General features: G+C 53.8%; 2 protein-coding genes across 2 annotated transcripts in view; both read left to right on the forward strand.

The window, feature by feature from the left end:
* LOC147084901 (cytohesin-2) overlaps nt 1-26,072 on the forward strand; it is a 552,369-nt gene that overhangs the window by 465,408 nt on the left and 60,889 nt on the right. The gene's annotated exons all lie outside the window — the stretch shown is intronic.
* Nucleotides 1-26,072, forward strand: part of LOC147084905 (high affinity immunoglobulin epsilon receptor subunit alpha-like) — an 82,403-nt gene that overhangs the window by 51,797 nt on the left and 4,534 nt on the right. Inside the window, exons 6-7 of the mRNA XM_085979612.1 lie at nt 21,221-21,256; nt 22,650-22,730. Of these exons, the coding sequence (XP_085835738.1) occupies nt 21,221-21,256; nt 22,650-22,730 (117 nt within the window). The remainder of the gene's footprint in view (nt 1-21,220; nt 21,257-22,649; nt 22,731-26,072) is intronic.

Consider the following 26,072-nt stretch of genomic DNA (forward strand, 5'->3'; position numbering starts at 1 on the left):
CAGTACTGGCACCGGGGAGTGTAGGCCTGGATTAAGGGGCTCGAGTCCTAGAGTATATACATCTACCTCCGATAGTGCAACGCTCCCTCAGTACTGGCACCGGCGAGTGTGGGCCTGGATTTTGGGGCTCGAGTCCTAGAGCATATACATCTACCTCCGACAGTGCAGCGCTCCCTCAGTACTGGCACCGGGGAGTGTGGGCCTGGTTTATGGGCTCGAGTCCCAGAGCATATACGTCTACCTTCGACAGTGCAGCGCTGCCTCAGTACTGGCACCGGGGAGTGTGGGCCTGGATTATGGGGCTCGAGTCCCAGAGTATATACATCTACCTCCGACAGTGCGGCACTCACTCAGTACTGGCACCGGGGAGTGTGTGCCGAGATTATGGGGCTCGAGTCCTCGAGTATATACATCTACCTCCGACAGTGCAGCGCTCCCTCAGTACTGGCACCGGGGAGTGTGGGCCTGGATTATGGGGCTCGAGTCCGAGAGTATATACATCTACTTCCGACAGTGCAGCGCTCCCTCAGTACTGGCACCGGGGAGTGTGAGCCTGGATTATGGAGCTCGAGCCCAGAGTATATACATCTACCTCCGACAGTGCAGCGCTCCCCCAGTTGTGGCACCGGGGAGTGTGGGCCTGGATTATGGGGCTCGAGTCCCAGAGTATATACATCTACCTCCGACAGTGCAGCGCTCCCTCAGTACTGGCACTGGGCAGTGTGGGCCTGGATTATGGGGCTCGAGTCCTAGAATATATACATCTACCTCCGACAGTGCAGCAGTCGCTCAGTACTGGCACCAGGGTGTGTGGGCCTGGATTATGGGGCTCGAGTCCTACAGTGTTTGCATCTACCTCCGATAGTGCAGCGCTCCCTCAGTACTGGCACCGGGGAGTGTGGGCCTGGATTATGGGGCTCGAGTCCTAGAGTGTATATATATCTACCTCCGACAGTGCAGCGCTCCCTCAGTACTGGCACCGGGGAGTGTGGGCCTGGATTATGGGGCTCGAGTCCTAGAGTGTATATACATCTACTTCCGACAGTGCAGCGCTCCCTCAGTACTGGCACCAGGGAGTGTGGGCCTAGATTATGGGGCTCGAGTCCTAGAGTATATACATCTACCTCCGACAGTGCAGCACTCCCTCAGTCCTGGCACCGGGGAGTGCAGGCCTGGATTATGAGACTCGAGTCCTACAGTATATACATCTACCTCCGACAGTGCAGCGCTCCCTCAGCACTGGCACCGGGGAGCTTGGGCCTGGATTATGGGGCTCGAATCCTAGAGTATATACATCTACCTCTGACAGTGCATCGCTCCCTCAGTACTGACACCGGGGAATGTGGGACTGGATTATGGAGCTCGAGTCCTAGAGTATATACATCTACCTCCGACAGTGCAGCGCTCCCTCAGCACTGGCACCGGGGCGTGTGGGCCTGGATTATGGGGCTCGAGTCCTAGAGTGTATATACATCTACCTCCGACAGTGCAGCGCTCCCTGAGTACTGGCACCGGGGAGTGTGGGCCTGGATTATGGAGCTCCAGTCCTGGAGTATATACATCTACCTCCGACAGTGCAGCGCTCCCTCAGCACTGGCACCGGGGAGCGTGGGCCTGGATTATGGGGCTCGAATCCAAGAGTATATACATCTACCTCCGACAGTGCAGCGCTCCCTCAGTACTGGCACCGGGGATTGTGGGCCTGGATTATGGGGCTCGAGTCCTAGAGTATATACATCTACCTCCGACAGTGCAGCACTCCCTCAGTACTGGCACCGGGGAGTGTCGGCCTGGATTATGGCGCTCGAGTCCTAGAGTATATACATCTACCTCCGACAGTGCAGCGCTCTCTCAGTACTGGCACCGGGCAGTGTGGGCCTGGATTAAGGGGCTCGAGTCCTAGAGTATATACATCTACCTCCGACAGTGCAGCGCTCCCTCAGTACTGGCACCGGGGAGTGTGGGCCTGGATTATGGGGCTCGAGTCCTAGAGTATATACATCTACCTCCGACAGTGCAGCGCTCCCTCAATACTGGCACCAGGGAGTGTGGGCCTGGATTATGGGTCTCGAGTCCTAGAGTATATACATCTACCTCCGACAGTGCAGCGCTCCCTCAGTACTGGCATCGGGGAGTGTGTGCCTGGATTATGGAGCTCGAGTCCGAGAGTATATACATCTACCTCCGACAGTGCAGCGCTCCCTCAGTACTGGCACCGGGGAGTGTGGGCCTGGATTAAGGGGCTCGAGTCCTAGAGTATATACATCTACCTCCGACAGTGCAACGCTCCCTCAGTACTGGCACCGGCGAGTGTGGGCCTGGATTTTGGGGCTCGAGTCCTTGAGTATATACATCTACCTCCGACAGTGCAGCGCTCCCTCAGTACTGGCACCGGGGAGTGTGGGCCTGGTTTATGGGGCTCGAGTCCTAGAGCATATACGTCTACCTCCGACAGTGCAGCGCTGCCTCAGTACTGGCACTGGGGAGTGTGGGCCTGGATTATGGGGCTCGAGTCCTAGAGTATATACATCTACCTCCGACAGTGCGGCACTCACTCAGTACTGGCACCGGGGAGTGTAGGCCTGGATTATGGGGCTCGATTCCTAGAGTATATACATCTACCTCCGACAGTGCAGCGCTCCCTCAGCACTGGCACCGGGGAGCGTGGGCCTGGATTATGATGCTCGAATCCAAGAGTATATACAGCTACCTCTGACAGTGCAGCGCTCCCTCAGTAGTGACACCGGGGAGTGTGGGACTGGATTATGGAGCTCGAGTCCTAGAGTATATACATCTACCTCCGACAGTGCAGCGCTCCCTCAGTACTGGCACTGGGGAGTGTGGGCCTGGATTATGGGGCTCGAGTCCTAGAGTATATACATCTACCTCCGACAGTGCAGCGCTCCCTCAGTACTGGCACCGGGAAGTGTGGGCCTGGATTATGGGGCTCGAGTCCTAGAGTATATAAATCTACATCCGACAGTGCAGCGCTCCCTGAGTACTGGCACCGGGGAGTGTGGGCCTGGATTATGGAGCTCAAGTCCTAGAGTATATACATCTACCTCCGACAGTGCAGCGCTCCCTCAGTACTGGCACCGGGGAGTGTTGGCCTGGATTATGGGGCTCGAGTCCTAGAGTATATACATCTACCTCCGACAGTGCAGCACTCGCTCAGTACTGGCACCGGGGAATGTGGGCCTGGATTATGGAGCTCGAGTCCTAGAGTATTTACATCTACCTCCGACAGTGCAGCGCTCCCTCAGTACTGGCACCGGGGAGTGTGTGCCTAGATTATGGGGCTCGAGTCCTAGAGTATATACATCTACCTCCGACAGTTCAGCGCTCCCTCAGTACTGGCACAGCGGAGTGTGGGCCTGGATTATGGAGCTCAAGTCCTAGAGTATATACATCTACCTCCGACAGTGCAGTGCTCCCTCAGTACTGGCACAGGGGAGCGTGGGCCTGGATTATGGGGCTCGAGTCCTAGAGTATATACATCTACCTCCGACAGTGCAGCGCTCCCTCAGTACTGGCACCGGGGAGTGTGGGCCTAGATTATGGGGCTCGAGTCCTAGAGTATATACATCTACCTCCGACAGTTCAGCGCTCCCTCAGTACTGGCACCGGGGAGTATGGTCCTGGATTATGGGGCTCGAGTCCTAGAGTATATACATCTACCTCCGACAGTGCAGCGCTCCCTCAGTACTGGCACCGGGGACTGTGGGTCGGGATTATGGGGCTCGAGTCCTAGAGTATATACATCTACCTCCGACAGTGCAGCGCTCCCTCAGTACTGGCACCGGGGAGTGTGTGCCTGGATTATGGGGCTCGAGTCCTAGAGTATATACATCTACCTCCAACAGTGCAGTGCTCCCTCAGCACTGGCACAGCGGAGTGTGGGCCTGGATTATGGAGCTCAAGTCCTAGAGCATATACATCTACCTCCGACAGTGCAGTGCTCCCTCAGTACTGGCACCGGGGAGCGTGGGCCTGGATTATGGGGCTCGAGTCCTAGAGTATATACATCTACCTCCGACAGTGCAGCGCTCCCTCAATACTGGCACCGGGGAGTGAGGGCCTGGATTATGGAGCTCAAGTCCCAGAGTATATACATCTACCTCCGACAGTGCAGCGCTCCCTCAGTACTGGCACCGGGGAGTGTGGGCCTGCATTATGGGGCTCAAGTCCTAGAGTATATATATCTACCTCCGACAGTGCAGCTCTCCCGCAGTACTGGCACCGGGGAGTGTGGGCCTGGATTATGGAGCTCGAGTCCTAGAGTATATACATCTACCTCCAACAGTGCAGCGCTCCCTCAGTCCTGGTACCGGGGAGTGTGGGCCTGGATTATGGGGCTCAAGTCCTAGAGTATATACATCTACCTCCGACAGTGCAGCGCTCCCTCAGTCCTGGCACCGGGAAGTGTGGGCCTGGATTATGGGGCTCAAGCCCTAGAGTATATACATCTACATCCGACAGTGCAGCACTCCCTCAGTACTGGCACCGGGGAGTGTGGGCCTGAATTATGGGGCTCGAGTCCTAGAGTATATACATCTACCTCCGACAGTGCGGCACTCACTCAGCATTGGCACCGGGGAGTGTGGGCCTGGATTATGGGGATCGAGTCCTAGAGTATATACATCTACCTCGGACAGTGCAGCTCTCCCTCAGGACTGGCACCGGGGAGTGTGTGCCTGGATTATGGGGCTCAAGTCCTAGAGTATATACATCTACCTCCGACAGTGCAGCGCTCCCTCAGTACTGGCACCGTGTAGCGTGGGCCTGGATTATGGGGCTCGTGTCCTAGTGTATATCCATCTACCTCCGACAGTGCATCGCTCCCTCAGTACTGGCACCGAGGAGTGTGAGCCTGGATTATGGGGCTCCAGTCCTGGAGTATATACATCTACCTCCGACAGTGCATTGCTCCCTCAGTACTGGCAGCGGGGTGTGTGGGCCTGGAGTTTGGAGCTCGAGTCCTAGAGTATATACATCTACCTCCGACAGTGCAGCACTCCCATAGTACTGGCACCGGGGAGTTTGGGCCTGGATTATGGGGCTCGATTCCTAGAGTATATACATCTACCTCCGACAGTGCAGCGCTCCCTCAGTACTGGCACCGTGTAGCGTGGGCCTGGATTATGGGGCTCGAGTCCTAGAGTATATACATCTACCTCCGACAGTGCAGCGCTCCCTCAGTACTGGCACCGGGGAGTGTGTGCCTGGATTATGGGGCTCGAGTCCTAGAGTATATACATCTACCTCCGACAGTGCATCGCTCCCTCAGTACTGGCACCGAGGAGTGTGAGCCTGGATTATGGGGCTCCAGTCCTGGAGTATATCCATCGACCTCCGACAGTGCATTGCTCCCTCAGTACTGGCAGCGGGGTGTGTGGGCCTGGAGTATGGATCTCGAGTCCTAGAATATATACATCTACCTCCGACAGTGCAGCACTCCCTCAGTACTAGCACCGGGGAGTTTGGGCCTGGATTATGGGGCTCGAGTCCTAGAGTATATACATCTACCTCTGACAGTGCACCGCTCCCTCAGTACTGGCACTGGGGCGTGTGGGCCTGGATTATAGGGCTCGAGTCCTAGAGTGTATATACATCTACCTCTGACAATGCAGCGCTCCCTCAGTACTGGAACCGGGGAGTGTGGGCGATCCGGTGTGGGTAACAGTGACGGGTGAGTGAGACTTCTCCACATTGACAGACAGAACTTGTGATTTGTATAGCGCCTTTCCTGACCTTTGGGTGACCCAAAGCGCTTTAGAAACAGAAAAATAGTAGCAGGAGTAGGCCATTCGGCCCTTCGAGCCTGCTCTGCCATTCAATATGATCATGGCTGATCCTCTATCTCAATACCATGTTCCCGCTCTCTCCCCATACCCCTTGATGCCTTTTGTGTCTAGAAATCTATCTATCTCCTTCTTAAATATATTCAGTGACTTGGCCTCCACAGCCTTCTGTGGTAGAGAATTCCACAGGTTCACCACCCTCTGAGTGAAGAAATTTCTCCTCATCTCAGTCCTAAATGTCCTACCCCGTATCCTGAGACTGTGACCCCTCGTTCTAGACCCCCAGCCAGGGGAAACATCCTCCCTGCATCCAGTCTGTCTCGCCCTGTCAGGATTGTATCCGTTTCAATGAGATCCCCCTCTCATTCTTCTAAACTCGAGTGAATACAGGCCTAGTCGACCCAATCTCTCCTCATACGACAGTCCTGCCCATCCCAGGAACCAGTCTGGTGAACCTTCGCTACAATCTATATTAACGATTTGGAGGAAGGGATCGAGTGCAACGTATCCAAGTTTGCTGACGATACAAAGATGGGAGGGAAAGCAATGAGTGAGGAGGACATAAAAAACCTGCAAAAGGACATAGACAGGCTAAGTGAGTGGGCAGAGATTTGGCAGATGCAATATAATGTTGGAAAGTGTGAGGTTATGCACTTTGGCAGAAAAAATCAAAGAGCAAGTTATTATCGAAATGAAGAGAAACTGCAAAGTGCTACAGTACAAAGGGATCTGGGGGTCCTGGTGCATGAAACACAAAAAGTTAGTATGCAGGTGCAGCAGGTGATCAGGAAGGCCAATGGAATCTTGGCTTTTATTGCAAGGGGGATGGAGTATAAAAACAGGGAAGTCTTGCTTCAGTTATACAGGGTATTGGTGAGGCCACACCTGGAATACTGCGTGCAGTTTTGGTTTCCATATTTAAGAAAAGATATACTTGCTCTCGAGGCGGTTCAGAGAAGGTTCACTCGGTTGTTTCCGGAGATGAGGGGGTTGACGTATGAGGAAAGGTTGAGTAGGTTGAGCCTCTACTCATTGGAATTCAGAAGAATGAGAGGCGATCTTATCGAAACATATAAGATTGTGAGGGGGCTTGATCGGGTGGATGCGGGGAGGATGTTTCCACTGATGGGTGAGACTAGAACTAGGAGGCATAATCTAAGAATAAGGGGCTGCCCTTTCAAAACTGAGATGAGGAGAAACTTCTTCACTCAGAGGGTAGTAAATCTATGGAATTTGCTTCCCCAGAGAGCTGTGGAAGCTGCAACATTAAATAAATTTAAAATGGAGATAGACAGTTTCCTAGCAGATAAGGGAATTAGGGGTTACGGGGAGAGGGCAGGGAAGTGGACGTGAGTCTAGATTCGGATCAGCCATGATCCTATTGAATGGCGGAGCAGGCCCGAGGGGTCGTATGGCCAACTCCTGCTCCTACTTCTTATGTTCTTATGTTCTTATGCACTCCCTCTATGGCAAGTATATCCTTTCTTAGGTAGGGAGAACAAAACTGCACACAGTACTCCAGGTGTGGTCTCACCAAGGCCCTGTATAACTGTGGTAAGACATCCTTGCTCCTGTACTCAAATCCTCTTGCAATGAAGGCCAACATACCATTTGCCTTCCTAACTGCTTGCTGCACCTGCATGCTTGCTTTCAGTGACTGGTGTACAAGGACACCCAGGTCCCTCTGTACATCAGCATTTCCCAATCTAGCACCATTTAAATAATACTCTGCCGTTCTGTTTTTCCCAGCGAAGTGGATAACTTCACATTTATCCACATTATACTGCGTCTGCCGTGTACTTGCCCGCTCGCTCAAAGCCTCTTTGCATCCTCCTCGCAACACACAATCCCACCTAGTTTCGCGTCGTCAGCAAACTTGGCAATATTACATTTGGTCCCCTCATCCAAACCACTGATATACACGAAGCGCTTTTTTGAAACGCGGCAGCCGTTGTGACGTAGGAAACGCGGCAGCCAATTTGCGCACAGCAAGATCCCACAAACAGCAAGGCGATTGCAGAGCTCTGAGATGCAGAGGGATCTGGGGGTCCTAGTGCATGAACCGCAAAAGGTTAGTCTGCAGGTACGGCAAGTAATTAGGAAAGCTAATAGAATGTTATTGTTTGTCGCGAGGGGGAATCGAATACAAAAGTAGGGAGGTGATGCTTCAGTTATACGGGGCATTGGGGAGACCACATCTAGAGTACTGTGTACAGTATCGGTCTCCTTAGTTAAGGAAGGATGTAAATGCGTTGGAAGCAGTTCAGAGAAGGTTTACTAGACTAATACCTGGAGCGGGCGGGTTGTCTTCTGAGGAAAGGTTGGGACAGGCTTGGCTTGTGTCCGCTGGAGTTTAGAAGAGTAAGAGGTGACTTGATTGAAACATATAAGATCCGGAGGGGTCTGGACAGGGCGGATGTGGAGAGGATGTTTCCTCTTGTGGGAGAATCTAGAACTAGGGGGTCACTGTTTAAAAATAAGGGGTCGCCCAGTTGAGACCACTGAAGTGCAGTCGCTGTCGTCATGTCAGGAACACGCCAGCCAATTTGCGCACAGCAAGCTCCCACGAACAGCATTGTGATAATGACCAGATCATCAGTTGTTTAGTGTGGGGCTCGAGTCCTAGAGTATATACATCTACCTCCGACAGTGCTGCGCTCCCTCAGTACTGGCACCGGGGAGTGTGGGCCTGGATTATGGGGCTCCAGTCCGAGAGTATATACATCTACCTCCGACAGTGCTGCGCTCCCTCAGTACTGGCACCGGGGAGTGTGGGCCTGGATTATGGGGCTCCAGTCCGAGAGTATATACATCTACCTCCGACAGTGCAGCGCTCCCTCAGTACTGGCACCGGGGAGTGTGGGCCTGGATTATGGGGCTCCAGTCCTAGAGTATATACATCTACCTCCGACAGTGCTGCGCTCCCTCAGTACTGGCACCGGGGAGTGTGGGCCTGGATTATGGAGCTCGAGTCCTAGAGTATATACATCTACCTCCGACAGTGCAGCGCTCCCTCAGTAGTGGCACCGGGGAGTGTGGGCCTGGATTATGGGGCTCGAGTCCTAGAGTATATACATCTACCTCCGACAGTGCAGCGCTCCCTCAGTAGTGGCACCGGGGAGTGTGGGCCTGGATTATGGAGCTCAAGTCCTAGAGTATATACATCTACCTCCGACAGTGCAGCGCTCCCTCAGTACTGGCACCGGGGAGTGTGGGCCTGGATTATGGGGCTCGAGTCCTAGAGTATATACATCTACCTCCGACAGTGCAGCGCTCCCTCAGTACTGGCACCGGGGAGTGTGGGCCTGGATTATGGGGCTCGAGTCCTAGAGTATATACATCTACCTCCGACAGTGCAGCGCTCCTTCAGTACTGGCACCGGGGAGTGTGGGCCTGGATTATGGGGCTCGAGTCCTAGAGTATATACATCTACCTCCGACAGTGCAGCGCTCCTTCAGTACTGGCACCGGGGAGTGTGGGCCTGGATTATGGGGCTCGAGTCCTAGAGTATATACATCTACCTCCGACAGTGCAACGCTCCCTCAGTACTGGCATGGGGAGTGAGGGCCTGGATTATGGGCTCCAGTCCTAGAGTATATACATCTACCTCCGACAGTGCAGTGCTCCCTCAGTACTGGCACCGGGGAGTGTGGGCCTGGATTATGGGGCTCGAGTCCTAGAGTATATACATCTACCTCCGACAGTGCAGCACTCCCTCAGTACTGGCACCGGGGAGTGTGGGCCTGGATTATGGGGCGCGAGTCCTAGAGTATATACATATACCTCCGACAGTGCAGCGCTTCCTCAGTACTGGCACCGGGGAGTGTGGGCCTGGATTATGGGGCTCGAGTCCTAGAGTATATACATCTACCTCCGACAGTGCAGCACTCCCTCAGTACTGGCACCGGGGAGTGTGGGCCTGGATTATGGAGCTCGAGTCCTAGAGTGTATACATCTACCTCCGACAGTGCAGCACTCCCTCAGTACTGGCACCGGGCAGTGTGGGCCTGGATTATAGGGCTCGAGTCCTAGAGTATATACATCTATCTCCGACAGTGCAGCGCTCCCTCAGTACTGGCACCGGGCAGTGTGGGCCTGGATTATAGGGCTCGAGTCCTAGAGTATATACATCTACCTCCGACAGTGCAGCGCTCCCTCAGTACTGGCACCGGGGAGTGTGGGCCTGGATTATGGAGCTCAAGTCCTAGAGTATATACATCTACCTCCGACAGTGCAGCACTCCCTCAGTACTGGCACCGGGGAGTGTGGGCCTGGATTATGGAGCTCAAGTCCTAGAGTATATACATCTACCTCCGACAGTGCAGCGCTCCCTCAGTACTGGCACCGGGGATTGTGGGCCTGGATTATGGGGCTCGAGTCCTAGAGTATATACATCTACCTCCGACAGTGCAGCGCTCCCTCAGTACTGGCACCGGGGAGTGTGGGTCTGGATTATGGGGCTCGAGTCCTAGAGTATATACATCTACCTCCGACAGTGCAGCGCTCCCTCAGTACTGGCACCGGGGAGTGTGGGCCTGGATTATGGAGCTCGAGTCCGAGAGTATATACATCTGCCTCCGACAGTGCAGCGCTCCCTCAGTACTGGCACCGGGGAGTGTGGGCCTGGATTATGGGGCTCGAGTCCAAGAGTATATACATCTACCTCCGACAGTGCAGCGCTCCCTCAGTCCTGGCACCGGGGAGTGTGGGCCTGGATTATGGGGCTCGAGTCCTAGAGTATATACATCTACCTCTGATAGTGCAGCACTCCCTCAGTACTGGCACCGGGGAGTGTGGGCCTGGATTATGGGGCTCGAGTCCTAGAGTATATACATCTACCTCCGACAGTGCAGCGCTCCCTCAGTACTGGCACCGGGGAGTGTGGGTCTGGATTATGGGGCTCGAGTCCTAGAGTATATACATCTACCTCCGACAGTGCAGCGCTCCCTCAGTACTGGCACCGGGGAGTGTGGGCCTGGATTATGGAGCTCGAGTCCTAGAGTATATACATCTACCTCCGACAGTGCAGCGCTCACTCAGTACTGGCACCGGGCAGTGTGGGCCTGGATTATGGGGCTCGAGTCCTAGAGTATATACATCTACCTCCGACAGTGCAGCGCTCACTCAGTACTGGCACCGGGGAGTGTGGGCCTGGATTATGGGGCTCGAGTCCTAGAGTATATACATCTACCTCCGACAGTGCAGCGCTCCCTCAGTACTGGCACCGGGGAGTGTGGGCCTGGATTATGGGGCTCAAGTCCTAGAGTATATATATCTACCTCCGACAGTGCAGCTCTCCCGCAGTACTGGCACCGGGGAGTGTGGGCCTGGATTATGGAGCTCGAGTCCTAGAGTATATACATCTACCTCCAACAGTGCAGCGCTCCCTCAGTCCTGGTACCGGGGAGTGTGGGCCTGGATTATGGGGCTCAAGTCCTAGAGTATATACATCTACCTCCGACAGTGCAGCGCTCCCTCAGTCCTGGCACCGGGAAGTGTGGGCCTGGATTATGGGGCTCAAGCCCTAGAGTATATACATCTACATCCGACAGTGCAGCACTCCCTCAGTACTGGCACCGGGGAGTGTGGGCCTGAATTATGGGGCTCGAGTCCTAGAGTATATACATCTACCTCCGACAGTGCGGCACTCACTCAGCACTGGCACCGGGGAGTGTGGGCCTGGATTATGGGGATCGAGTCCTAGAGTATATACATCTACCTCGGACAGTGCAGCTCTCCCTCAGGACTGGCACCGGGGAGTGTGTGCCTGGATTATGGGGCTCAAGTCCTAGAGTATATACATCTACCTCCGACAGTGCAGCGCTCCCTCAGTACTGGCACCGTGTAGCGTGGGCCTGGATTATGGGGCTCGTGTCCTAGAGTATATCCATCTACCTCCGACAGTGCATCGCTCCCTCAGTACTGGCACCGAGGAGTGTGAGCCTGGATTATGGGGCTCCAGTCCTGGAGTATATACATCTACCTCCGACAGTGCATTGCTCCCTCAGTACTGGCAGCGGGGTGTGTGGGCCTGGAGTTTGGAGCTCGAGTCCTAGAGTATATACATCTACCTCCGACAGTGCAGCACTCCCATAGTACTGGCACCGGGGAGTTTGGGCCTGGATTATGGGGCTCGATTCCTAGAGTATATACATCTACCTCCGACAGTGCAGCGCTCCCTCAGTACTGGCACCGTGTAGCGTGGGCCTGGATTATGGGGCTCGAGTCCTAGAGTATATACATCTACCTCCGACAGTGCAGCGCTCCCTCAGTACTGGCACCGGGGAGTGTGTGCCTGGATTATGGGGCTCGAGTCCTAGAGTATATACATCTACCTCCGACAGTGCATCGCTCCCTCAGTACTGGCACCGAGGAGTGTGAGCCTGGATTATGGGGCTCCAGTCCTGGAGTATATACATCTACCTCCGACAGTGCATTGCTCCCTCAGTACTGGCAGCGGGGTGTGTGGGCCTGGAGTATGGATCTCGAGTCCTAGAATATATACATCTACCTCCGACAGTGCAGCACTCCCTCAGTACTGGCACCGGGGAGTTTGGGCCTGGATTATGGGGCTCGAGTCCTAGAGTATATACATCTACCTCTGACAGTGCACCGCTCCCTCAGTACTGGCACTGGGGCGTGTGGGCCTGGATTATAGGGCTCGAGTCCTAGAGTGTATATACATCTACCTCTGACAATGCAGCGCTCCCTCAGTACTGGAACCGGGGAGTGTGGGCGATCCGGTGTGGGTAACAGTGACGGGTGAGTGAGACTTCTCCACATTGACAGACAGAACTTGTGATTTGTATAGCGCCTTTCCTGACCTTTGGGTGACCCAAAGCGCTTTAGAAACAGAAAAATAGTAGCAGGAGTAGGCCATTCGGCCCTTCGAGCCTGCTCTGCCATTCAATATGATCATGGCTGATCCTCTATCTCAATACCATGTTCCCGCTCTCTCCCCATACCCCTTGATGCCTTTTGTGTCTAGAAATCTATCTATCTCCTTCTTAAATATATTCAGTGACTTGGCCTCCACAGCCTTCTGTGGTAGAGAATTCCACAGGTTCACCACCCTCTGAGTGAAGAAATTTCTCCTCATCTCAGTCCTAAATGTCCTACCCCGTATCCTGAGACTGTGACCCCTCGTTCTAGACCCCCAGCCAGGGGAAACATCCTCCCTGCATCCAGTCTGTCTCGCCCTGTCAGGATTGTATCCGTTTCAATGAGATCCCCCTCTCATTCTTCTAAACTCGAGTGAATACAGGCCTAGTCGACCCAATCTCTCCTCATACGACAGTCCTGCCCATCCCAGGAACCAGTCTGGTGAACCTTCGCTACAATCTATATTAACGATTTGGAGGAAGGGATCGAGTGCAACGTATCCAAGTTTGCTGACGATACAAAGATGGGAGGGAAAGCAATGAGTGAGGAGGACATAAAAAACCTGCAAAAGGACATAGACAGGCTAAGTGAGTGGGCAGAGATTTGGCAGATGCAATATAATGTTGGAAAGTGTGAGGTTATGCACTTTGGCAGAAAAAATCAAAGAGCAAGTTATTATCGAAATGAAGAGAAACTGCAAAGTGCTACAGTACAAAGGGATCTGGGGGTCCTGGTGCATGAAACACAAAAAGTTAGTATGCAGGTGCAGCAGGTGATCAGGAAGGCCAATGGAATCTTGGCTTTTATTGCAAGGGGGATGGAGTATAAAAACAGGGAAGTCTTGCTTCAGTTATACAGGGTATTGGTGAGGCCACACCTGGAATACTGCGTGCAGTTTTGGTTTCCATATTTAAGAAAAGATATACTTGCTCTCGAGGCGGTTCAGAGAAGGTTCACTCGGTTGTTTCCGGAGATGAGGGGGTTGACGTATGAGGAAAGGTTGAGTAGGTTGGGCCTCTACTCATTGGAATTCAGAAGAATGAGAGGCGATCTTATCGAAACATATAAGATTGTGAGGGGGCTTGATCGGGTGGATGCGGGGAGGATGTTTCCACTGATGGGTGAGACTAGAACTAGGGGGCATAATCTAAGAATAAGGGGCTGCCCTTTCAAAACTGAGATGAGGAGACACTTCTTCACTCAGAGGGTAGTAAATCTATGGAATTTGCCATCCCAGAGAGCTGTGGAAGCTGCAACATTAAATAAATTTAAAACGGAGATAGACAGTTTCCTAGCAGATAAGGGAATTAGGGGTTACGGGGAGAGGGCAGGGAAGTGGACGTGAGTCTAGATTCGGATCAGCCATGATCCTATTGAATGGCGGAGCAGGCCCGAGGGGCCGTATGGCCAACTCCTGCTCCTACTTCTTATGTTCTTATGTTCTTATGCACTCCCTCTATGGCAAGTATATCCTTTCTTAGGTAAGGAGAACAAAACTGCACACAGTACTCCAGGTGTGGTCTCACCAAGGCCCCGTATAACTGTAGTAAGACACCCTTGCTCCTGTACTCAAATCCTCTTGCAATGAAGGCCAACATACCATTTGCCTTCCTAACTGCTTGCTGCACCTGCATGCTTGCTTTCAGTGACTGGTGTACAAGGACACCCAGGTCCCTCTTTACATAAGCATTTCCCAATCTAGCACCATTTAAATAATACTCTGCCTTTCTGTTTTTCCCAGCGAAGTGGATAACTTCACATTTATCCACATTATACTGCGTCTGCCGTGTACTTGCCCGCTCGCTCAAAGCCTCTTTGCATCCTCCTCGCAACACACAATCCCACCTAGTTTCGCGTCGTCAGCAAACTTGGCAATATTACATTTGGTCCCCTCGTCCAAACCACTGATATACACGAAGCGCTTTTTTGAAACGCGGCAGCCGTTGTGACGTAGGAAACGCGGCAGCCAATTTGCGCACAGCAAGATCCCACAAACAGCAAGGCGATTGCAGAGCTCTGAGATGCAGAGGGATCTGGGGGTATTAGTGCATGAACCGCAAAAGGTTAGTCCGCAGGTACGGCAAGAAATTAGGAAAGCTAATAGAATGTTATTGTTTGTCGCGAGGGGGAATCGAATACAAAAGTAGGGAGGTGATGCTTCAGTTATACGGGGCATTGGGGAGACCACATCTAGAGTACTGTGTACAGTATCGGTCTCCTTAGTTAAGGAAGGATGTAAAAGCGTTGGAAGCAGTTCAGAGAAGGTTTACTCGACTAATACCTGGAGCGGGCGGGCTGTCTTATGAGGAAAGGTTGGACAGGCTAGGCTTGTGTCCGCTGGAGTTTAGAAGAGTAAGAGGTGACTTGATTGAACCATATAAGATCCGGAGGGGTCTGGACAGGGCGGATGTGGAGAGGATGTTTCCTCTTGTGGGGGAATCTAGAACTAGGGGGGTCACTGTTCAAAAATAAGGGGTCGCCCATTTTAGACCAATGAAGTGCAGTCGCTGTCGTCATGTCAGGAACACGCCAGCCAATTTGCGCACAGCAAGCTCCCACGAACAGCATTGTGATAATGACCAGATCATCAGTTGTTTAGTGTGGGGCTCAATTCCGTGAGTATATACATCTACCTCCGACAGTGCAGCGCTCCCTCAGTACTGGCACTGGGGAGTGTGGGCCTGGATTATGGGGCTCGAGTCCGAGAGTATATACATCTACCTCCGACAGTGCAGCGCTCCCTCAATACTGGCACCGGGGAGTGTGGGCCTGGATTATGGGGCTCCAGTCCTAGAGTATATACATCTACCTCCGACAGTGCAGCGCTCCTTCAGTACTGGCACCGGGGAGTGTGGGCCTGGATTATGGGGCTCGAGTCCTAGAGTATATACATCTACCACCGACAGTGCAGCGCTCCTTCAGTACTGGCACCGGGGAGTGTGGGCCTGGATTATAGGGCTCGAGTCCTAGAGTATATACATCTACCTCCGACAGTGCGGCGCTCCCTCAGTACTGGCACCGGGCAGTGTGGGCCTGGATTATAGGGCTCGAGTCCTAGAGTATATACATCTATCTCCGACAGTGCAGCGCTCACTCAGTACTGGCACCCGGGAGTGTGGGCCTGGATTATGGGGCTCAAGTCCTAGAGTATATACATCTATCTCCGACATTGCAGCGCTCCCTCAGTACTGGCACCGGGGAGTGTGGGCCTGGATTATGGGGCTCGAGTCCTAGAGTATATACATCTACCTCCGACAGTGCGGCACTCCCTCAGTACTGGCACCGGGGAGTGTGGGCCTGGATTATGGGGCTCAAGTCCGAGAGTATATACATCTACCTCCGACAGTGCAGCGCTCCCTCAGTACTGGCACCGGGGAGTGTGGGCCTGGATTATGGAGCTCGAGTCCTAGAATATATACATCTACCTCTGATAGTGCGGCGCTCCCTCAGTACTGGCACCGGGGAGTGTGGGCCTGGATTATGGGGCTCGAGTCCCAGAGTATATACATCTACCTCCGACAGTGCAGCGCTCCCTCAGTACTGGCACCGGGGAGTGTGGGCCTGGATTATGGGGCTCGAGTCCTAGAGTATATACATCTACCTCCGACAGTGCAGCGCTCCCTCAGTACTGGCACCGGGGCGTGTGGGCCTGGATTATGGGGCTCGAGTCCTAGAGTATATACATCTACCTCCGACAGTGCAGCGCTCCCTCAGTACTGGCACCGGGGCGTGTGGGCCTGGATTATGGAGCTCGAGTCCTAGAGTATATACATCTACCTCTGATAGTGCGGCGCTCCCTCAGTACTGGCACCGGGGAGTGTGGGCCTGGATTATGGGGCTCGAGTCCTAGAGTATATACATCTACCTCCGACAGTGCAGCACTCCCTCAGTACTGGCACCGGGGAGTGTGGGCCTGGATTATGGGGCTCGAGTCCTGGAGTATATACATCTACCTCCGACAGTGCAGCACTCCCTCAGTACTGGCACCGGGGAGTATGGGCCTGGATTATGGGGCTCGAGTCCTAGAGTATATACATCTACCTCCGACAGTGCAGCACTCCCTCAGTACTGGCACCGGGGAGTGTGGGCCTGGATTATGAGGCTAAAGTCCTAGAGTATATACATCTACCTCCGATAGTGCAGCGCTCCCTCAGTACTGGCACAGGGGAGTGTGGGCCTGGATTATGGGGCTCGAGTCCTAGAGTATATACATCTACCTCCGATAGTGCAGCGCTCCCTCAGTACTGGCACCGGGGATTGTGGGCCTGGATTATGGGGCTCGAGTCCCAGATTATATACATCTACCTCCGACAGTGCAGCGCTCCCTCAGTACTGGCACCGGGGAGTGTGGGCCTGGATTATGGAGCTCGAGTCCTAGAGTATATACATCTACCTCCGATAGTGCAGCGCTCCCTCAGTACTGGCACCGGGGAGTGTGGGCCTGGATTATGGGGCTCGAGTCCTAGAGTATATACATCTACCTCTGATAGTGCAACGCTCCCTCAGTACTGGCACCGGGGAGTGTGGGCCTGGATTATGGAGCTCGAGTCCTAGAGTATATACATCTACCTCCGACAGTGCAGCGCTCCCTCAGTACTGGCACCGGGGAGTGTGGGCCTGGATTATGGGGCTCGAGTCCTAGAGTATATACATCTACCTCCGACAGTGCAGCGCTCCCTCAGTACTGGCACCGGGGAGTGTGGGCCTGGATTATGGGGCTCGAGTCCTAGAGTATATACATCTACCTCCGACAGTGCAGCGCTCCCTCAGTACTGGCACCGGGGAGTGTGGGCCTGGATTATAGGGCTCGAGTCCTAGAGTATATACATCTACCTCCGACAGTGCAGCACTCCCTCAGTACTGGCACCGGGGAGTGTGGGCCTGGATTATGGGGCTCGAGTCCTAGAGTATATACATCTACCTCCGACAGTGCAGCGCTCCCTCAGTACTGGCACCGGGGAGTGTGGGCCTGGATTATGGGGCTCCAGTCCTAGAGTATATACATCTACCTCCGACAGTGCAGCGCTCCCTCAGTACTGGCACCGGGGAGTGTGGGCCTGGATTATGGGGCTCCAGTCCTAGAGTATATACATCTACCTCCGACAGTGCAGCGCTCCCTCAGTACTGGCACCGGGGAGTGTGGGCCTGGATTATGGGGCTCGAGTCCTAGAGTATATACATCTACCTCCGATAGTGCAACACTCCCTCAGTACTGGCACCGGGGAGTGTGGGCCTGGATTATGGAGCTCATGTCCTAGAGTATATACATCTACCTCCGATAGTGCAACACTCCCTCAGTACTGGCACCGGGGAGTGTGGGCCTGGATCACGGGGCTCGAGTCCTAGAGTATATACATCTACCTCTGATAGTGCAGCACTCCCTCAGTACTGGCACCGGGCAGTGTGTGCCTGGATTATGGGGCTCGAGTCCTAGAGTATATACATCTACCTCTGATAGTGCAGCGCTCCCTCAGTACTGGCACCGGGGAGTGTGGGCCTGGATTATGGGGCTCGAGTCCTAGAGTATATACATCTACCTCCGACAGTGCAGCGCTCCCTCAGTACTGGCACCGGGGAGTGTGGGCCTGGATTATGGGGCTCGAGTCCTAGAGTATATACATCTACCTCCGACAGTGCAGCACTCCCTCAGTACTGGCACCGGGGAGTGTGGGCCTGGATTATGGGGCTCGAGTCCTAGAGTATATACATCTACCTCCGACAGTGCAGCGCTCCCTCAGTACTGGCACCGGGGAGTGTGGGCCTGGATTATGGGGCTCCAGTCCTAGAGTATATACATCTACCTCCGACAGTGCAGCGCTCCCTCAGTACTGGCACCGGGGAGTGTGGGCCTGGATTATGGAGCTCGAGTCCTAGAGTATATACATCTACCTCCGACAGTGCAGCACTCCCTCAGTACTGGCACCGGGGAGTGTGGGCCTGGATTATGGGGCTCGAGTCCTAGAATATATACATCTACCTCCGACAGTGCAGCGCTCCCTCAGCACTGGCACCGGGGAGTGCGGGCCTGGATTATGGAGCTCGAGTCCCAGAGTATATACATCTACCTCCGACAGTGCAGCGTTCCCTCAGTACTGGCACCGGGGAGTGTGGGCCTGGATTATGGGGCTCGAGTCCTAGAGTATATACATCTACCTCCGACAGTGCAGCGCTCCCTCAGTACTGGCACCGGGGAGTGTGGGCCTGGATTATGGGGCTCGAGTCCTAGAGTATATACATCTACCTCCGACAGTGCGGCGCTCCCTCAGTACTGGCATCGGGGAGTTTGGGCCTGGATTATGGAGCTCGAGTCCTAGTGTATATACATCTACCTCCGACAGTGCAGCACTCCCTCAGTACTGGCACCGGGGAGTGTGGACCTGGATTATGGAGCTCGAGTCCTAGAGTATATACATCTACCTCCGACAGTGCAGCACTCCCTCAGTACTGGCACCGGGGAGTGTGGACCTGGATTATGGAGCTCGAGTCCTAGTGTATATACATCTACCTCCGACAGTGCAGCACTCCCTCAGTACTGGCACCGAGGAGTGTGGGCCTGGATTATGGGGCTCGAGTCCTAGAGTATATACATCTACCTCCGACAGTGCAGCGCTCCCTCAGTACTGGCACCGGGCAGTGTGGGCCTGGATTATGGAGCTCGAGTCCCAGAGTATATACATCTACCTCTGACAGTGCAGCGCTCCCTCAGTACTGGCACCGGGGAGTGTGGGCCTGGATTATGGAGCTCGAGTCCTAGAGTATATACATCTACCTCCGACAGTGCAGCACTCCCTCAGTACTGGCACCGGGGAGTGTGGGCCTGGATTATGGGGCTCGAGTCCTAGAGTATATACATCTACCTCCGACAGTGCAGCGCTCCCTCAGTACTGGCACCGGGGAGTGTGGACCTGGATTATGGGGCTCGAGTCCTAGAGTATATACATCTACCTCCGACAGTGCAGCACTTCCTCAGTACTGGCACCGGAGAGTGTGGGCCTGGATTATGGGGCTCGAGTCCTAGAGTATATACATCTACCTCCGACAATGCAGCACTCCCTCAGTACTGGCACCGGGGAGTGTGGGCCTGGATTATGGAGCTCGAGTCCTAGAGTATATACATCTACCTCCGACAGTGCAGCGCACCCTCAGTACTGGCACCGGGGAGTGTGGGTCTGGATTATGGGGCCCCAGTCCTAGAGTATATACATCTACCTCCGACAGTGCAGCGCTCCCTCAGTACTGGCACCGGGGAGTGGAGGAGAAATTTTTTCTCACCGAGGGTCGTGAGTCTTTGGAACTCTGTTCCTCAGAGGGCGGTGTAGCAGGGAGCTGGATTTTCATTGAGGAGGCGGGTAGGAGGCGGGACTACAACTTTCGGGGTTGTAGTCCCGCCTCCTTCGAGTTCTAGCCAACCCACGCGATTTTAACTTGATTGACCTTGTCGAGCCCGCCCAGCAGGCCAAATAAGAGCCACCCGGCAACAGGTGATGTCACAGATTGAAATTTCATCTGTCAAGACCTTTTGACAGATGAAGTATCAGCATTTGACAGCTCTGTGAAGCTGACAATCTGTACTCTAAGTTAATTCCTTCCTCTCAGGATTATTTAGAGATCTCCCCGGAACAGAAAGCTGAATGCTGCAGATTTTGACAGCTGGCGGCCATTCTGCTTTCTGTGCCGGTGAGATGAGGGACTCCCGAGACCTGAGGGAAGGAAGGCTGTAAAGGTAAGTAAAACTTCTTTAAACACTTTACGCAGACCAAACACACTTACCTCTGCACTCATGCACCCATCACTCACCTGAACACCGGACATCTCGACCCCTCCAAACCCTTCATCCCGACGGTCCGCCTCGCTAACTTGGCGTGGTTCGGAGCCGTCGGGAATCCTACACTTCAGGAATAAAAATAGGGATTCGGCTAAAAACTACCTGTTAACAGGCAGTTAATTGGCACTAATCCCCTACCTGCCTCGGGGAGGCGGGTCCCAGCGCGGGTCGTGTACCCGCCTCCTTTGAAACTGGCATGGAGGCGGGTTGGGGGGCGGGATGGGTTCGTGCCCCCTGATTTCGGGATTTTAACCCCCCGACACGCCTCCAATCCCGCCTCCACGGCCCAATGAAAATCCTGCCCAGCGTCTTTGAATATTTTTAAGGCAGAGGTCGATAGATTCTTGATAAGCCAAGGGGGTGAAAGGTGATCGGGGATAGGCGGGAACGTGGAGTAATCGGATCAGCCGCGATCTCATTGAATGGCGGAGCAGGCTCGAGGGGGCTGAGTGGCCGACTCCTGCTCCTAGTTCGCATGTGTAGGGTGCGGGGAGGGGGAGAAAAGCCTGCGCGGATTCGGGACGCCTCCCACTGCCAAATAGCCCGCCCACGCACGCGACTCAGCTGAGCCCTGTCGGCGCTCCGGCCAATCGGAAACGGGAAGGGGAGCAGATAAGAGCTTTCGACAGCGCGGAATGTTTCCAGGAAGCAAGGCTGTTTCGAGAATGTTTCTGGGGTTTTTTTTTTGTGAGAACTGCTATTGTCGTTTCAGAAGGATCCTCGGGACAGGACCCAAGCGGGAGAAAAGGTACAGAGGAAACCGCGCGTCGCATCAGCACAGTCCCTCTCCCTTTGAAAGTGGCAGGTAGTCGGAGGACAAGTCTGAGAGGGAGGTTTGCCCCAGAGCCGTGAGTTAGAATGCAGGAACAGGAGGAGGCCCGTTCAGCCCCTCGAGACTGTTACACAGGAACAGGAGGAGGCCCATTCAGCCCCCTCGAGCCTGTTACACAGGAACAGGAGGAGGCCCGTTCAGCCCTTCGAGACTGTTACACAGGAACAGGAGGAGGCCCATTCAGCCCCCTCGAGCCTGTTACACAGGAACAGGAGGAGGCCCATTCAGCCCTCTCGAGCCTGTTACACAGGAACAGGAGGGGGCCCATTCAGCCCCTCGGGCCTGTTACACAGGAACAGGAGGAGGCCCATTCAGCCCCTCGAGTCTGTTACACAGGAACACGAGGAGGCCCATTCAGTCCCCTCGAGCCTGTTACACAGGAACAGGAAGAGGCCCATTCAGCCCCCTCGAGCCTGTTACACAGGAACAGGAGGAGGCCCATTCAGTCCCCTCGAGCCTGTTATACAGGAACAGGAGGAGGCCCATTCAGTCCCTCGAGCCTGTTACACAGGAACACGAGGAGGCCCATTCAGTCCCCTCGAGCCTGTTATACAGGAACAGGAGGAGGCCCATTCAGCCCCCTCGAGCCTGTTTCACAGGAACAGGAAGAGGCCCATTCGGCCCCTCGAACCCGCTCCACCATTCAATGTGATCATGGCTGATCTGCGACCTAACTCCCCATACCCCCCTTTGGCCCATATCCCGTAACACCATTGGTAACCTTTTATTTAATGATTCGTTCATGGGATGTGGGCGTCGCTGGCAAGGCCCAGCATTTATTGCCCATTCCTAAATTGCCCCTTGAGAAGGTGGTGGTGAGCCGCCTTCTTGAACCGCTGCAGTCCGTGTGGTGAAGGTGCTCCCACAGTGCTGTTAGGGAGGGAGTTCCAGGATTTTGACCCGGCGACGATGAAGGATCGGCCGATATATTTCCAAGTCAGGATGGTGTGCGTGACTTGGAGGTGGATCTTGGAGGTGGCGGTGTTCCCAAGCGCCTGCTGCCCTCGTCCTTCTAGGTGGTGGAGGTCGCGGGTTCAGATGGCTAACTGGGCGGGCTCGACAAGGTCAATCAAGGGAAAATCGCGTGGGTTGGCCACAACTCGATGGACGCGGGACGACAACCCCGCAAGTTGCAGCCCCGCCTCCTACATGCCTCCAGTATCTAAATCCAACCCTATGACTCTATGCCGCCCAGCTGTTCCACGAGACAACTGGATTGAGAACAGGTGGATGTAACAGAGATTGTTGTATGGATGCTCTCCGTTTTGCTAAGCATTATTTTTCTTTTCCAATATTCTGACACTCACAGCGTGGCTGAGCGCCGGATGTGCGGTGATGGTCATAGTTCTCCTGATCCTAGCTGTGGCCTTGTTCATGTTCTGGAAGAAAAGTAAGTGAAGCTTTATATTTCCCTGGTAATCCAATAGAGCGAAATATAGAAACATAGAAGATAGGCGCAGGAGTAGGCCATTCGGCCCCTCGAGCCTGCTCTGACATTCAATGCGATCATGGCTGATCATCCAATTTCAGTACCCTGTCCCTGCCTTCTCCCCATACCCCTTGATCCCTTTAGCCTGAAGAAATATATCCAACTCCTTCTTGAATATATTTAATGAATTGGCCTCAACTGCCTTCTGTGGTAGAGAATTCCACAGGTTCACCACTCTCTGGGTGAAGAAATTCCTCCTCATCTCTGTCCTAAATGGCTTACCCCTTATCCTTAGACTGTGACCCCTGGTTCTGGACTCCCCGACCATCGGGAACATCCTTCCTGCATCCAGTCTGTCTAGTCCTGTTAAAATTTTACAAGTTTCAATGAGATCCCCTTTCATTCTTCTAAACCCCAGCGAGTACAAGCCCAATCGACACAATCTCTCCTCATACGTCATTCCTGCCATCCCAGGTATCAGCCTGGTGAATCTTCGCTGCACTCCCTCCATGGCAAGAACATCCTTCCTCAGATAAGGCGACCAAAACTGCACACAATACTCAAGGTGCGGTCTCCTCAAGGCCCTGTACAACTGCAGCAAGACATCCTTGTTCCTGTACTCGAATCCGTAGGGAGGGAATTCCAGAGCTTAGGGCCCAGGCAGCTGAAGGCACGGCCACCAATGGTTGAGTGATTTATCATCAGGGATGATCAAGAGGGCAGAATTGGAGGAGCGTAGATATCACGAGCCTTGGCTTTACAGAGAAACATGGAAACTTGGAAGATAGGAGCAGGAGTAGGCCATTCGGCCCCTCGAGCCTGCTCCGCCATTCAATGCGATCATGGCTGATCATCCAAATTCAGTACCCTGTCCCTGCCTTCTCCCCATATCCCTTGATCCCGTTAGCCTTAAGAAATATATCCAACTCCTTCTTGAATATATTTAATGAATTGGCCTCAACTGCCCTCTGTGGTAGAGAATTCCACAGGTTCACCACTCTCTGGGTGAAGAAATTCCTCCTCATCTCAGTCCTAAATGGCTTACCCCTTATCCTTAGACTGACTGTTTCCTGAACGCTAATTATGGGGGCGATCCCACCAACAGACTTTGATGTCCCATGCCACCCTCCGCAGTTTAGGAGACTTCACAAGTTGTGTCAACATCATGAGGTTACAAAAGTTATCAGCACTCTCGTCCCTGAGTCAGAAGGTCGTGGGATCGAGTCCCACTCCAGAGACTTGAGCCCGTGATCTAGACCGACACTCCCCGGTGCCAGTACTGAGGGAGCGCTGCACTGTCGGAGGTAGATGTATATACTCTAGGACTCGAGCCCCATAACCCAGGCCCACACTCCCCGGTGCCAGTACTGAGGGAGCGCTGCACTGTCGGAGGTAGATGTGTATAATCTAGGACTCGAGCCCCATAATTCAGGCCCACACTCCCCGGTGCCAGTACTGAGGGAGTGCTGCACTGTCGGAGGTAGATGTATATACTCTAGGACTCGAGACCCATAATCCAGGCCCACACTCCCCGGTGCCAGTACTGAGGGAGCGCTGCACTGTCGGAGGTAGATGTATATACTCTAGGACTCGAGCCCCATAATCCAGGCCCACACTCCCCGGTGCCAGTACTGAGGGAGTGCTGCACTGTCGGAGGTAGATGTATATACTCTAGGACTCGAGCTCCATAATCCAGGCCCACACTCCCCGGTGCCAGTACTGAGGGAGCGCTGCACTGTCGGAGGTAGATGTATATACTCTAGGACTCGAGCCCCATAATCCAGGCCCACACTCCCCGGAGCCAGTACTGAGGGAGCGCTGCACTGTTGGAGGTAGATGTATATACTCTAGGACTCGAGACCCATAATCCAGGCCCACACTCCCCGGTGCCAGTACTGAGGGAGCACTGCACTGTCGGAGGTAGATGTATATACTCTAGGACTCGAGCCCCATAATCCAGGCCCACACTCCCCGGTGCCAGTACTGAGGGAGCGCTGCACTGTCGGAGGTAGATGTATATACTCTAGGACTCGAGCCCCATAATCCAGGCCCACACTCCCCGGAGCCAGTACTGAGGGAGTGCTGCACTGTCGGAGGTAGATGTATATACTCTAGGACTTGAACCCCATAATTTCAGATGCGATGTGAGTAATAGAATCCTACAGATCATAGAAAAGCTAGGGGCCATTCAGTCCATGGCAACAGTGACCATACTCGCCCCTCAACTTATCCAATTTCATTTTTAACTTGTTATCACCCCATCAACCTGCTACAACTGTACAGGGCCTTGGCGAGACCACACCTGGAGTACTGTGCACAGTTCTGGTCTCCTTATCTAAGGAAGGAGATACTTGCCTTGGAGGCGGTGCAGCGAAGGTTCACTAGATTGATTCCTGGGATGAGAGGGCTGTCCTATGATGAGAGATTGTGTAGAATGGGCCGATACTCTCTGGAGTTTAGGAGAATGAGAGGTGATCTCATTGAAACGTATAAGATTCTGAGGGGGATTGACAGGGTAGATGCTGAGAGGCTGTTTCCCCCCTGGGCTGGAGAGTCTAGAACCAGGGGTCACAGTCTCAGGATAAGGGGTCGGCCATTGAGGACTGAGATGAGGAGGAATTTCTTCACTCAGAGGGTGGTGAATCTTTGGAATTCTCTGCCCCAGAGGGCTGTGGAGGCTCAGTCGTTGAGTATATTCAAGGCTGAGATCGAGAGATTTTTGGACTCTCGGGGAATCGAGGGATATGGAGATCGGGCGGGAAAGTGGAGTTGAGGTCGAAGATCAGCCGCGATCTTATTGAATGGCGGAGCAGGCTCGAGGGGCCGAATGGCGGACTCCTGTTTCTATTTCTGATGTTCTTAAGTTCTTATAAGCCATTGTGCACGCCATCCACATTGGTGGCAAAAACAGGAAGGCAGATTATTATCTGAACGGCAATAGATTGGGAGAAGGGGAGGTGCAACGAGATCTGGGTGCCCTTGTGCACCAGTCGCTGAAGGTAAGCATGCAGGTGCAGCAGGCGGTTAAGAAGGCAAATGGTATGTTGGCCTTCGTAGCGAGAGGGTTTGAGTACAGGAGCAAGGATGTCTTGCTGCAGTTGTACAGGGCCTTGGTGAGACCACACCTTGAGTATTGTGTGCAGTTTTGGTCGCCTTATCTGAGGAAGGATGTTCTTGCCATGGAGGGAGTGCAGCGAAGATTCACCAGGCTGATACCTGGGATGGCAGGAATGACGTATGAGGAGAGATTGGGTCGATTGGGCTTGTACTCGCTGGGGTTTAGAAGAGTGAAAGGGGATCTCA

This window comes from Somniosus microcephalus, unplaced genomic scaffold, assembly GCF_052327205.1.
Source record: "Somniosus microcephalus isolate GS21.2 unplaced genomic scaffold, FLI_Smic_1.0 unresolved_chr9, whole genome shotgun sequence".
NCBI classification, from domain to species: domain Eukaryota; kingdom Metazoa; phylum Chordata; class Chondrichthyes; order Squaliformes; family Somniosidae; genus Somniosus; species Somniosus microcephalus.